This window comes from Cheilinus undulatus, linkage group 3 (assembly GCF_018320785.1).
Source record: "Cheilinus undulatus linkage group 3, ASM1832078v1, whole genome shotgun sequence".
Classification (NCBI taxonomy): domain Eukaryota; kingdom Metazoa; phylum Chordata; class Actinopteri; order Labriformes; family Labridae; genus Cheilinus; species Cheilinus undulatus.
The window spans coordinates 50,439,664-50,455,274 of NC_054867.1; the positions used below are offsets into that span (position 1 = coordinate 50,439,664).

General features: G+C 38.4%; 2 protein-coding genes across 2 annotated transcripts in view; one reads left to right on the top strand and one right to left on the bottom strand.

Annotated features, from left to right (window-relative positions):
- Nucleotides 1–15,611, top strand: part of LOC121506790 (centromere protein P) — a 133,438-nt gene that overhangs the window by 76,646 nt on the left and 41,181 nt on the right. The window lies entirely within an intron of this gene.
- The window catches only part of ecm2 (extracellular matrix protein 2, female organ and adipocyte specific), a 32,021-nt gene continuing 28,350 nt past the window's right edge, over nt 11,941–15,611 (bottom strand). Inside the window, exon 13 of the mRNA XM_041782657.1 lies at nt 11,941–13,843. Coding sequence (XP_041638591.1) covers nt 13,675–13,843 — 169 coding nt within the window. The 3' untranslated portion in view covers nt 11,941–13,674. The remainder of the gene's footprint in view (nt 13,844–15,611) is intronic.

Genomic DNA, 15,611 nt, shown 5'->3' on the forward strand with positions numbered 1-15,611 from the left:
TTTTGAGTTTATGTTCATCACAAACTGCGCATGCAGATATCTCCATTACTTCAGATACCATCACTTGCAAAAATGTAATGAAAGTCCATAACTGAAGTCCTTTTCTTCAAGGCTTATGTGCATAAAAAAGCAGCATTCAGAATTCAATTAAGAGTGTCTTAATTGTGAGAAAACTAAAGTGTGAGCAAAAAGGAACAGAGGATCCCTCCTGGTTAAAACTTATGGTTGCTTATGAAAGTTACTGATGCAGTATTTGAGAGAACTGAGAACACTCTTCTCCTTTGTGTCTTTTTTCCCTTTTTTCATTCTTCTTTACTTCATTATTGACTGTTCTCCTCTGTTGACCCTCACCAGTTGATAACAGTGTTAATTTCATTGACCAAAACTATGACTGAAAATGTTTGTTGACAGCCTTTTTTTCTATGGCAAAAACTAGACTAAGGCCGGCCACACACCAGACGATTTTTTAATCTGAAATGATTTCAAAACCGTGAGAGACCACAGACTTCAGGACAATTTTCATAGATTTTTCATCTTTAATCCTCTGAACGCACACGCTGGACGACTCAGCCAGACTGTCAGATCACTGGAGACCACACACCTGCCAACCTGCCTACAACCTCGCGTGATCACGTGACTTCAGGAAAAAAAAAAGAAAAAAAAACACGGATGTCTGTCGATACTGTCTTGCTGTCTCTCCACAACAGGCTGTCCTGGCATGCGTTACAGGTGAAGCAAAAATCATAATACAAGGGAAAGAGTCGGGATGAAATCATGGCTGGAATTAAGTTTAAGTTGTGTTCATGGTTGTGAGTGGTGAAAGTACATAAGATCTGGCTGTGATGCTACCCGGTCTGCTCGCTCTCGTTGGTTGTTGTGGGTACACCGTCAGCGGCACTACGACCTAGAATCGTAAATGTCAAACGTGTTTGATACTTACAATTCGAGTTTTTGGAGGCTCCGACACAGTTTGGAGCAGTAAAACAATCATGTTGACACCACACACATGCAGACTACTCAGACAAACAGTCATTTGTGACGAGGCTCCTCTCAGGATAAGCCCCCACAATTGTTGGGGGAGGCAAATTTTGCCCCAAATCGGGTTTAAAATCCAGTGAAGTGTGGCCAGCCTAAGACTTACAAAAATAGATCTTGACTAAAACTGGCAAAAACTAAGTTTAGATTTCATCAAGACGACTAAAACTAGACTAAAATGTTATGTAGTTTTCGTCGGAAATGCAAAATTTGTGTTATTTTTTCACTGGGTGGAAATCTGTTAAAAAACAATGCATCTGAAGCTATTCTGCTTCTCAGCTGTAGAGAGCAGGGACCCCAGGTTTGACAGAGTGCATAGAACACACTACCATGATTGGGTACCAGATTTAGGCAAGAAAGTAAATGCTTGGACTAAAAGTAAAGACTAAAATGTGAGGACTTTTTATGGACTGAAAATAGACTAAATGTTTTGAGTAAAACTTGACTAAAACTAGAAAGGGTAGAAATGACTAAAATGTGACTAAGACTAAAATGCATTTCATTGAAAGACTAAAATTAAAAAATGCTGCCAAAATTAACACTGGTTGACAAATTGAATATCACTGTGCTCAGTGGGCCTGTCTGCCATTTCATTTTGTGCTTCAATGAAGCTGTGAGAACTATTCATGACTGAGAGCAATTTCTGAATGGAGAAAAGAGATTCCTGGAAAGAGAAAAGCAAAAAAAAAAAAAAAAAAAAAAGCTTTTTCTGTCTCATTTAAAAACATTGACACTCATCTGCTGAAAATGATAAATTTGATATGAATGAGTGAAATGCTGTTGCCTTAACAGGAAATTGAAGTTGCACATCATCATCATCATCCGAGTCATTGGTGACTGTTTTGGTTAGGTTTTCTTCTTTACTGAGACAAACGAGCCAAAAGAGACAGAAGTGATGCTTTGCTACATCTTCTCGATCCCATTTATTGTCTCCTGGGCACTGCATGATGTGTTTCTTAACAAGGCACCAGAGTAAAGTCCAGAGTTTAACACTTGAGGCTAAAATGAGAAATACCTCCCAGGAATGGAAAAGCTAACAGTAGCATGCTCCCTCATGGATTCACGTGTTACACCATGTCTTTTTCCATTTAGTGCTGGTATTTTCTGCTGAGCTGAGCTGGAACAGCACTCTGAGGCCCAACTTATGGCTGAACAAGACCATCCAAATATGCCCTGGTTTGGCAGAGAGATGAGCCGAAACTGAAGCTGGTCTATGTTCTGGTTTCAATGTATTTACTCTATGGGGACGTCATATTTTCCAAACCATTAATGATCTGGTGAAATCTTCATCTCATTGACAAGGAGCCTGGTGCGCTCCTCCATGCTCAACATCTTTATATATTTGTGTTTGAGCGTTTTGAGCAAATTTATCATTGTTTCAAGTAGACTCCAAATCATCCATTTAACTGAAATCAGCAATAGTTTGTTAATAATTGAAATATTTTGGGTTGTATTCAACCAGTTTAGTTCCTTAGCTGTTTACTTTCCTCTACTTATACTAGAATAAAACAGAGCTGCATGTTTTAGTGCCGGGCAATTAATCAAGTTTAAATTTCCCTGACAGTTTTGACTTCCCACGATTCATAACAACAGCATGAACTGATAACTGTGCTGCATGCTGCGTTTGATCATTTTGTCCATAGTTTTGTCATGTATGGTAAATGTTTCAGTCTATATAAAATCAATCAATGATTATGTTTAGATATTGTGATCTCATTATCAATCAAAAACAGCCACGATTAGGATGTTTGCCACAGACAAGCAGCCTTACTATGTTTACACATATACTGTGTCTCGTATTCATATTCTGAATCAAACACAGCTCTTCAGAACATTTTACCAGTCCCCATAATTTATATTAACAAGCCCTTCACTGTCTGTTTGTTGTGATGTGAGTGGTTGAAATATGAACATGATCCATCCACCTCATGTTCCAAAAACCTTGTAGATCCAAGTCTGGAGAAAGCTTCAATCATTTGATATGTAAGCAAGTCCAAGTTTATGGTTCTTCTGTTAAAACCTCATGCTAAGTTTCCAGTGCCTCATAATCACAGCTTCGTAGCTCTTCTGAAACAATAACTTCACAGGAGCCAAGTTGTAGGATTAAAGGATACCATTTTCCCTAACATTTCAGGGATCTGATTAGACTCTGATTTGAACCTGAACATTTTCCTTCTTCTCTGCACTATCAGAAGATGGGGTGGGTTTTTTCCTACACTGTGAGAAAAATCCAAACAGTTTATCCGTATTGTTAACTTCTGTGTATGTGATTGTAGTCTGTTGTTTTGTCGTTGTCAATTCATGAAAGAAATCATGAAAATATTGATGGATGAATGCCGTGCTGTCATCTTCTTTTGAGAGGAATCTTATGTTAAGAAAAGCAGATACTTCTCAGCTGACTGGTCTGGAGGGAAATTGGTTTGTGGTTGTGAAGAAATCTATGGTGTAATAGTTTGAATTATAGTATTCGAACTGCAAATTAAATGTTGGATATTATTTCCTGATGGGACTCGGGCTGTGCTGCTGATGGGAGGCAGTCAGGATGTCTCTCCTCTTTCGGGATGTCATACTTTCCAACCTATAAGACGTCTGTGACGGCTATGGAACTTGTGTTCTTGTGTTGACAAGAATTTCCTCCAGCTGGGCCTTTAAAGCAGTGAGTCACGGGGGCTACTTGCTTGGCAAGTGTGCCAAGAAGTTGCCTCACCGACAGTGTTGCTTTAGTGCCACAGGAGCATCTTAATGCCAGGAAACACTTTCATAAAACTGTGGCAGGGTCTGAACTCAGCGTGTTACCTGCAGCTGGGAGTCTTTCCTAGCCAGGTTACACAACAGAGCACTGTTTACCAGCTTCAGACATCCCAATGACTTCACCTGATGCAGACGTTTTTGAAGCGGTTTCCAATAGCAATATGTTTTTGTTTTTTGTTTTTTTTGTTTGTTTTTTTTGTCATCTAATTGGAAAATATGGGCAATTCCAGGGTCACAACCAAAGGCAAGTTATAAAATGGGGTCACAGTTGTTGTAAAGGGTCAACTAAAGATAGATACACTGAGAATTGTGTTATTGTTAGAGCCTGACCGATTTGGGGTTTTTCGGGGCCGATGCCAATACCGATATTGGGGGCTAAAAAAGCAGATATCTGATATATCGGCCAACGATAACCGATATATCGGCTGGTTTATAATATATGATACGATATATTAAAACACTGTATAACAGTCTTTTATTAGATAATGGTGGACATGTGACTTAACAGTTGCATTTATCATTGTTTATTTCACAAAGATGCAACTTAGACGACGTTAAAAAGCTGTAATACGCTCTCTAAAACTTGCGTGAAAAAACTAGCATGCTCTCCTTGACGTGCCCACGTGTTTCTTCGAGGACGTTATTGTAATGGGGCACTAAAGTGTAGTGTTATATTGTTTGATAAAGTCACATCTTACCATGGAGTGAAAAAATGCAGTTTCTCTCGCCTTTTCCCTGGTATTAGTCCTCTTTTCTGCTGCAGCAGAGTGACTGAGTGTGTGTGAGGGGAAGGGGCCAGGCACTCGGGTTTAGTTCAGCAGGGACACACAGGAGCAGAGCGACAGAATCCCTACGCAACAAAAAAGTCAATATATCGGTTATATGTTGACCTATGGTGATTAATCTGTGATACGCTATAATCGACCTGATTAATCGGCCTACCGATCAATCGGTCCGGCTCTAGTTATTCTAGGAAGTTTGAAAAATATACTTAACCTGTGTCTGCTTATTTATTTAATCTTGCCTGTGCTCTATGACTATGTATCCACATTTCAGTTTTTTATGTTTTTCTATCACAGAAAAGTGCAGTTTTTGTTTGTTTTGCGTTTCCTAATTTGTACTTAGCATTCTCAATAAACCAGCATGCAAAACTTTTGAAATGAAAGCCAGTTTAAATATTTTAAACAGGTTAAGATTTTCTTTTTTTTCCTTTAAGTATGTTCTCAATAAATGTAAAATATCACATCAGACCCACACATTCTTGGTGTGAGCCATGTTGACATTTGCTCAATCATCCTAACAAACAGTTGAAACATGAGTTTATGTGATTTATTATTAAATGAAGTGAACGAGAAATTAATTTAACTGGCACACTTTGGATGGATGAATCCAAATTTATTAAGTTCCCTCCTGAAAAAGTCTTAAAGAGCGTTCAGTCAGCTTAACTAGATTTTTTTTAAATTTGATAAATGAATGCATGAAGAATGCATTTTTTTAGTTGTTTGTCTTGGTTCATTTGTGTCAGCAGGAACAGTAAATGTGCAATGATTTTTTTTTTTTTTTTGCAAGTGTTACAAAAACTAAACCAAAGCTACAGAAACAAGACTTCTCATCACAAAACTGTAACACCAGTTCTGACTGACTAAACTGTACCTCTGCTGTAAAAATAAATATCATGAGGCAGAGCATATTCTGAATGTCATCGCTGCTGTGATTCAGCTGCAGGCACCCGTGAGTGCTGAAGATAATCACAGCGATGGTATCCTGTAAAATGTCTTGACCGCTGGGGCGCGCCGGTAGTCGAGTGGTTAGGGCACACACCGTGTACGCAGGCGGCCCGGGTTCGAATCAGGCCTGTGGCACCATTTCCTGCATGTCTCTCCCCGCTCTCTTCCCTGTTTCCAAGTCTTTCCACTGTCCTCCTGTCTCTAATGGGGGCGCAGAAAAGCCCAAAAATAAATCTTTAAAAAATGTCTTGACCTCTAGTGTGATATTGCTTATACAAGCAGAAAATAGAATTAAAAAGTTAAATTAAGCAACTGATTTTTTAAATTTCCATCTCCATGTTATGTTATATAGCTCCATGTTCTTAATATTTACTTTTTTATTCTTTTATTGACAAAAGAGGACAGTGGATAGGGTAAGAAACAAGGATGAGAGAGTTGGGGAGAGACATGTAGGAAAAGAGCCACAGGCCAGACTTGAACATGCATACATGAGATGTGAGTTAACCACCAGGCCATCTGTGTCCCTGTGCATGTTTGCTGTTTTAAAAGGAAGTAACACCAAGAAAAAACAGAAATGATTTAAATGAAATCTGTCCTGACGTGGACATCAGCTAAGCACCAAAAATCTTCACCCTTGAAAAGACAAGTGGGATTGGTTTCTCTTCCACCATTATCAGAAGGCCCACCCCTTCTTGATTATGACTGGCCAGTGAGGGAGAAGTAATATTGATGATCCCAGTACGGTTCCAAAGGCTGAACTATTTTTAGGTGAGAGAGCTGTAAGCAAAGTGGCATCAACAACTGAGGACAAGAGTGGATTTTTCCACTCAGGATGCTTTGCACTTAAAATGCTGGCCTCTATCAGCTTTTACTTGAAAATGTATGCCGCCGGCACAAAAAACTGGGGGCTTGTAGACAAAGGCCCAGAGCTATTTTGTAGCTCTGTTACCGCCCGTAGTATACTGGAATATTTAGAATAAATGTATAAAGTGGAAATAGTGAAGTTTTGAGTTGTCTATGCAATTCCTAGGAAAGAGATTTGTTTGAGAAAAAAAAAAAACATAGTTTGCTGTAAATGCCAAATTAAAAGTAATCAGACTTCCTGGTTTAGGTGGAATTATACATATCATAAGTCCAGTGATGTTGTTCTCCTGTATCAACCCTCATGAAATATCTCTTTAGAAGGCAGAGTCAGAGTTATCTACATTAAAGGGTTAAGGCTCATTGTATTTCAGGATGAAATAGACTTAAAGCCAAAAGTCTGAAGAACATCAACATAGATGCAGACAAATAGATGAGTTTATACTACCCATTAAGAGCACGGTGCATGCAGCTCGCAGGTGTGTAAGTTAGTGGTAGTGTTAGTGAGCACTCCAACATTCTTTTTCAGCTGTACGCTGATGTATCTGACTGAACTATGATAAAACACATCAATCCTTGTGTTATTTTTGGCATTTGACCCAAACTGATAAAAATCTGCATTTTATGGCTTTTAATCAGCTCAAACAGACATCTGCTTTGAAAAATCTTTAATGAAAATATGTAGACGTAGATGTGACGTAGAACTTTATATAAAAGGTAGAATGGTACCACCTCTAACCAACTTCACCATTCAGAGACCGATCCCATCCTCTCCTGCAACTGCCTCGGCCACAAGCGGCAACCTCCAGTCCTGAAAAATGAAGTCAAAAAAATTGCAATACCGCGAGTGTCCACTTGAGGCTGGCTGCAGGAACACCAGAAGTCCAGTCTGGACACCTGTTAAACAGACGGTTTTTACACTAGAAATAAACTGGTTTACAGCTTGGTTCATAAAACAGAACATGTCTCATTAGCTAATGTCTTCATGTGCTTTCACTGTTTGGGGGGTGAATTTTTTTTTGTACCATGATGGTTTAGATTATATTAGTAAAAACTAGGGGTGGGTAAAAATATCGATTAATCGATGCATCGCAATATTTCCTCCCCCAATTCAATATTGATTCAGCAAATCCTCTGAATCAATTCACCTCCAGGCCAGTGGGGGGTCACTGTGCGTGTGATTTGCATTGTGTGGACGGAGGCCGCACTCGACCAAACAACAACCAACCATAACCATGTAATGTGAGGTTTATCACAATTTCCAAGAGGACAGAAATATTATTTAAGTTTACATGCACTTTACTTTTTCAGTGTTTGTACAGAACTGTCATGTTTTTTTACTTTTGTACTCCATATGCACAAATAAGTTATTATTGTGCAAATTTTTATTTTCAGATGTTTTACTGCTCAAAAATTGAGTTGACTTACCAAATACGTTCACATTGGCATGAAAATATTTATTAAAAAATTGTCAACAGGTTATTTGTGTATTTCTACTCCTTACTGAATCAACATTGAAGCATTCAAATTAATATCAAACCGAATCGATATCGAACCTTCACCTCTAAAGATCGCTCTGAGGCAGCAGTGCAGTGCTGCTGGACTCTGTGTCACTTGCTGGCAAGGGGACATCACTGTCAGTCCCACCCCACATTTTTCAAAAGTCTGAAGTGGGCGGAGTTAGCTCTGAACAGGAGGTTTACTTACACTTTAATGGATATATTAAATGCCAGTAAATACCACTATTTATCAGTATTGTACTAACACTGTTCATGTTTCAGAATCTGTGCCCACAAAGGGCCTACAGATATCAACTATTCAGGAAACACTGCTACTGCTACTAACTACATAGAAACTGTGGCCTGTCGTACAAGTCTTTGCATACAAAGCTAGGACAAAAGCACTTATGGGTTTGTATATCTTATCCCCAAACACGTAATTTAACTATGAAAACACAAGACTGTGTACTCCAGAGGTACATGAAGGTTCAGCCTTTGTGTGATTATTTGTTCTTGACCAAATATCTGCTGAGTACACATAGTCCAATTTGAATTTTCAGTGGACCAGGTTGTTCTCATTCTGAGAAACACTGAGAGGTCACGTGAGTAATGACTATTAGATTGTTCCCCCATGTGTATGATTTAAGACACTGATGAACACAGCAGCTGTTCAAGCTGGCAAGCGATAAGAATTCTCTCTTTTCTCCAGGAAAACCTTTAATCTTCTAGCTTTGGGTCATTGAAGAAACTTTTCCATCTGAAGTACAATGACATGAAGACTTCCAGCATCTTGAAAATGAGCAGACATTACAGATTGTTGATTTTACTGCTTTTCTGCTTTTAGATTTACTTTTCTCTGTCTGTAAACATCAGATACTTCCAATTCAGCTCTCTGAAGTATGTGAGGTTTATGTCCTCGTATTCTAGCTTTACTGTTTCCATTTGTCCCTTTGATGTGTCTGCTACTACGTAAATGATCCTTAACCTCAGCCTTACAGGGGAAAATATTATGATAAAGTTGGCTTGCTGCTCTTGTAATTACAGCTGTCACCAAATATGCATTGCATGAGGGTAATAAACACCTGATGTAAAGATAATTGCATTTTAAGATGACTCATTCTTTCATAAAAATGATGCCTCTACTCTCCCTGAGGCCTGACATGCTAATCTGAGAACATCAAAATGAGTTAAGATTTTGTATGTCTCAATTTATTAGATTTCCTGACAGCAAGGGAGATCAGGAGATGTAGTGGAATATAACTTTTTTTTCTTTAACAGTCATCCTGAACACCTCACAGGTTGGGTATTTGCTCTCAGTGTAAACATGAAGCTGTACTTAGAAAACCTCCAGGTGTTAGGGGGTTTTCCAGATGGAAACAGAAGGACAGTTATTTCAATCATCACATTATTTTCAGCAGTTTAAACAGGTCCAATACTGTGTACATATTATGAATCCTTGCATTTTAGAACGTTGCGTGGGACAGTTGCACTGTTGTGAACTGGGCTTTTGCAGATTGAATCAGGCCAACTGATGGTGTTGCCTGCAGTTCAGTTTGTCATGCTGTAAATAGCTGGTTATTGGATGTTGCAGAAATGTAAATAAACTTTCACACAGAAACTTCAGCCTTATAAACAGTCCTGTCCCCTCAATCAGCTGTGCACATAAACAGGATATGCAGCACCATACAAGCCAACACATGTCACGTGTCGATGTGTCCTTGGGCAAGTCATTTAACCTCAGGTTGCTCCCGCTGCTGCATTGGTGAATGGATACATATAAATAAGATTAGCTTATATTTATGACCAATTCTCCATAGCTACCTCTGCCATCAGTGTATGAATGTGGAGTGAAAGGATGTGAATAGGCAGATACAACCTACAGTGAGTACAAAGGGCTAAGCAAGCTCAATTCCATTTACCATTTACCTAATTTAGGCTGTAGTGACTACATTTGTCCTTGGGAAAAAAATGTGTTTTCATCAGATATTATAAGACTTAGATGGCAAAGCATTTTTATGATTATGTGTGCTGTAATATTTTGCTAACACACTTCAATAGTGATGCAAGAAATGCACATGCAGCATCTTTCATGCAAGAATTATACAGACTGTGACACATCATGATGATAAAGATGCAGACAAAATACTGAATGTGCAGCACTGCATGTCATGTGGAGACTGGTTTACTTCTTAATATCTTAAAACAATAAATCACTTTAAAGTGTGTGTTTGTGAGAGTCATTGCTATGGAAGCAATGCATCATCTCTCCGAGCTGAATTAGTCTGAACTGAGAGAGACGATGCATTGCTACTCTCTGGAACCCATCATGACAAGGTGAAAACAGAATTTTAGAATTTTTCACATTTGTGAAAAGTAGAAAAACTGAAATATCATATTGACACCAGTATTTAGACCACTGATCATCAACTGGTGGCCCGAGGGCCATATCAGGCCCCCCAAAGCTTCCTGTCTGGCCCCATAGAAGGTCATTAAAGTCAGAGTACGAGGAAACAAAGAAGTTGCAGTTTGTAGAGTATCTTTTGGCTTTAAATGTCTACAGCTGTTAAATCCACCCCAAAAACAACAAATATTGAAATAGTTTTAGAATGAGTTAACATTTGATCTGTTTTACAAAAATTCACTTGTCGGCCGTTATTAGTAAGTATTTTAAAAAATCGGTTAAGACTGGCAGAAATGTTGCAAAAATTGCCAGATTAAGCATTAAAAAAAGGTTAGAGAGTTGCAAAAATAGATAAATGTCATAATGGGTTGTAGAGTGGCACAAAGGGACACAAATGGCAGGAAAAGTGATGAAAAGAGGTTAAACTGTGGCAAAACTGGTAAAAGAGAAAAAAGGGAGGTCAAAAATATTTTAAAATGGGTTAAAAGTGGCAAAAATGGTGAAAAAAGTAATGAAAATGGTTTAAAGGTGGTGAAAATAGATGAAAAGTGGCAAAAATTGATAAAAGAGTGGCACAAAGAGGATAACACATGCAGGAAGAGTGGTTTAAAAATGGATTAAGGTGGCAAAAAGGGGAAAAACATTGGCAGGAAAATTAACAAAAAGGGATTAAAGAGTGGCAAATGGGTGACAAGTGGCAAAAAATTGGTTTTAAAGTGGCAAAAATAATCAAAAACTGGTGAAGAGTCACAAAAAATGTTGCAGAAATGGCCGAATGAAGTAGGGTATGCCTAAAAATGTCCTGTTTTTAGAGGAAATACATAAACTATTACAATAATATGCTAATCAGTGAAAAATATGTATTCAATTTTTGTTTATTTGAAAGTCTGGCACCCAGAGTCTCTGTCAAGACTAAATTTGGCCCTTGTGCAAATGTACTTGATGACCCCTGATTTAGACTCTACAATAACACTGTCAATTTAGCTTAAGTTCTTCCCATTTCTCTGGATTGTTGCTAAGATGCTGTTAATTAAATTGATTGGACATGATTTGGAAAGGCACACAACTTTCTGTAGAAGACCTTACAGATGACAATGATCAGAGCAAAAATCAAGCCATGAGGTTAAAGGAACTGCCTGCAGAGCTCAGAGACAGGACTGTTGCAAGGCACAGATCTGGGGAAGGCTACAACAAATTTTGCTGCACTCAAGGTTCCCTAGAGCACAGCAGCCTACATAATTTTCAAATGGAAGAAGTTTGGCACAACCAGGGCTCTTCCAAGAGCCAGTCGTCCAGCCAAACTGAGCAATCGGGGAGAGGTGCTTTAGTTGATGGTCACCCTGACTGAGCTCTAGAGATCCTGTGTGGAGATGGGACAAAGATCCAGAAGGATAGCCATCACTGCAGTCCTCTACTGATCTGTGCTAATGGCAGAGTGAATAGGCGGAAGCCTCTCCCCATTACAAAACACATGAAAGCCTGCTTGGAGTTAGCTAAATACTCCACATGACAGTCAAAAATACCCATGTATGAGCAGATAAAGACAATAACTTCTCAGACAAATTCCTTTTTTAGTATCAGGCTATAAACATATTAGTAAAATGTTTATAGCCTACATAATATTATATTACATAGGCTGATTCTGGACTACATTAGGAGGCAGTAATGGGAATATGGTCAATTTTATTTGACTTTTGCAGCGTAACAGTATGTAAAGCAGAACAGTAAAAAATATTTTGACATTTAATTTATGCATATTGGCCAGCCAAGAGCAAAGTAAAGGGCAATTATACTTCAATACAAATGTTCAAATAGGAAATATGCTCCATAAAAAAAGTGTTTTTTTTTTTTTTTCAACAGTTCATAATAGGATAATGAAACCCTCTAACACAAAGCATTTCCTCTCCCAAGTTGCAGAAGCCATTTTTTAATCACACTCAGAGTTGACATTGACTTATTACATAACACCACAGTTAGACAGGTTGATTGTTGAGGAATTAACACTGACCTTTGGTATGATTTAGGCAGGTTTTTGTGAAGAAACAGAAGGCATCTTTAAAAGAAAACATTCAAACAGAATATAAATTTAAGGAGACAATGGAGCAAGCTATTGTATCTCAGAGAGGGGCTTTCTTTAGGATGCCTAAGATCATGATTATGCAAAAAAAAAAAAATTGTCCAAAAAAAATAACCTTTTTGTTGTGTTTTGGCCTCTCACTTGCATGACAACAGTGTTTTAGGTGTTCCAGAGTAGAAACTTTCCAGAGTACAAACTTTAAATAACACCATAATAATAATACCATTTTCATTATGGCGTGAACTAGCATTACAGAGTTCCCTTTGAAAACTGAGACTTTTGCGTTTGTGCGTTTGCACACAAGCATTTCTGTTATCACTCTGTGGAAGGAAGCGTTTGTGTGCATGCACATGTAAACTAGAGTGTTTTTAGTCAGTTCTGCAGATTTGTGTGCAGTGGGGTTGTTATCAAAATGTCAGAGCAAAAATGATTCCGTTTCAGGGGATTATTTCCCTTTAAGCATAGGCCAAAGCTCAGGATTTGGTCAAAGGATGCTCAGGTATTATTTGTTTCAGACCACATATACCTTTAGCTTTATTTAAAACATGAAGCTCTTAGGAATAAAAACTAAACTGACATTCCCTCCTTACAGCTGATGCCTGGTTGGCCATTGAGGAAAAAGGTGGTCATAGGAATTAGCTCTCCAACAGCACTCACCTCATCTTGGTTCTTTACCTGTTTCTTCATCTTTAGCAAAAAGAGTTCAAAGTTTGGCCTAACACATGGGAACTCACCTCTCACACATTTTATGAAATAAGGGATTGGAAGGAACGGAGCTGAGACATGGAACATGTAGGTGGTGAGGTTGTTAAATGTAATGTGTTGGGCTCATGGTCTAACTTCACAGAAATCTTTCCATTCCTTTATTAGCGTTTTGATTTTACTGGTGCAGGAATTCTTTCCTTTTTAGAGAGTTGAACATTTCACTAAAGCGTCCGTTTGGTTTTACGTCTGAAGGTGTTCTGTTTCTTTTATGCAAGTTCAAGGTGGGCGAGGCATTACTGTGAAACAACTTTCCAGATCTTAGACTTCAGTCCAAGTATATGACAAGACAGTAGATTCCCAAATGGTAAATTAGATCAGCAGTAAATTTTGACTGTGAAACTTCTTTTTTCCATGTTCAGCCTGTACATCTGAGCACCGTTTTTCCAAGTTATCATTTGATCATAATGTCAATAACATACAGCATGAGAGAGCGGGAGAGGGGAAAATTTACTGGTATCTTATATTTTGACTTCTGTTGGCATATTAAAATCCAATCTCATCCTCTGCGGGTTTCAACAAGTGTCTTGCAGGATTATTTAGATTTGTTTTGAACTCAGGTCACTTGGTTTTCTGGGGTTTTAAGGTCACAGCGGATGAAGAGTGTACACAGGAAAAGGCTGATGGGGAGATCTTCATGGGGTCTATATAGTTGTTTTCTAGCCTCACGACCACCAAAGTCGACTCTCCACTGAGATTCGGGTCACAGATGCTTTCTTCTGGGATACTCCTGGAAGTCACAGCAAAATGATGTTGTCAGATAAATCTATAAAGCCACAAATAAATGTCTTCATTTTGGTTTAATCTGATGATCATTTACTTCAGAAATTAATTAAATGTTTGCTTTGTGAACATGCATGAGAAAGGGTGACCTCTTCATAAAGTCCCCTTAAAGTCTGAATTATTGACAGAGCAAAACTTTAAATCTTAAGATATTCAGTGTGCCATCACATAAGACAGCACATAGCTGTAGAAGTTTAGAACTGAAACTGGATGACTTTGGCTAGTTTGCTTGAAAATGAAAGAAAACCCCATTTTGATATTATATTAAATATGCATGTGATGCATTTCCTATAGGTTAATATTTGATTTTGTACCGTTTATGTTTACTAATTTGCAAACTTTGTCTAAAGTTTTAATCCAGTTTTCCACATGGAGGGTCAGCCATCTTGGCTGTGAACATAGAAAACACTACGATGTCACTATTATATAAACTAATACCTGAACTTTGTGGGCTGTGTATGAACCTGTGAGTGAGTAACGAGGTGATTCAGGGTGACTCTAAGGTGGAAATATGAAGGAGCTTGTTTCGGTCCTTGTTGTCAAGACAACTCTCCATCTAGTTAACTTTTGGCTGTTACTGTCTATTGTGCTGAATGAGTCAGTGTGTCTGGTCGGCCTCTTAACTGTTATGAGACTCATCGGTCATTAAGGATTTTAAAAGGCATTTAGATTATTTTTATCCTAACACAGTCTTTAATCTTCTGTTTCCATTGTCATCTGTTGGAGGCGACTGGGACTGATGGAGACGCAGATTTCTTCACATCTTGTCTTGTAATAGTTTTTTAATTCATGCTGGAAAATTGATGAGATAAAAAAAACTACAAATGACATGAAATGAGTGGATAAAAATCCTCTCTAAACACTCAGAACTATTCAAACATGTATCAATAAGAGGACAGGATTTTAAAAAAGTAAACCATAATGAGTTGAGTTAAATTTGTGTATTTAACTTCAGAATGGTTCCAAGTTAAAATTATAACTGCTTTGTTCTTACAAATGTTTGTTTTTTTGTTGTATTACTTTAATAGATTTCCATAAATTTAGAAAATTCCATTAATTTGAGGAAAGAGCATTAATTTACAATGATTTCAAAATCACAATAAAGCCTGAGTCCTTGGTAGATAATTTTGTTGTTGTAACAATGCTTCTTGGCAATAAATATTATACCATTGGAAAGCCTGTTTATTTCCCTTTTAAATGAAGCCACATTTGTAAGAAGCATGAACTTGTGGGATGAGCAGCAGAGCTGAGTATGTGGGTTGCGCCCATGAAAAACTGGGCAAATCTCTGCCAATGCCAAACATCTTATTCTGCCTCTGACTCCTTTTTTGGTGGATTTGATGATTGAAATTTGAAGAAACAAGACAAACAGGACCCTCAGCAGTGTGTGGAAGGACCATACACAGCCACAACAGTCTGGCTTCTCCTCCTCATGCTGGCCACCAGCTTGGCCACACACTGCTGTGGGATGGCATCTCATTCTTCAACCAGTATTTGTCAAAGTCTGCCAACGTGGTTGTGTTTGCCACTCTGGCACAAACAGCATGCCCAAGTTGATCCCTCGGGTCATTCTGTTGGCAGGTCATTCCATCCTCTCCACTCCCAAATTCTGGAGCTAGTCTCTGATAAACCTCACTCTGTGGGGGCCAGCGTTGTCATCTTGGAGGAAAGACTTTGGTCCCAGACTGTGGAGATATGGGATTGCCACTGGTTGC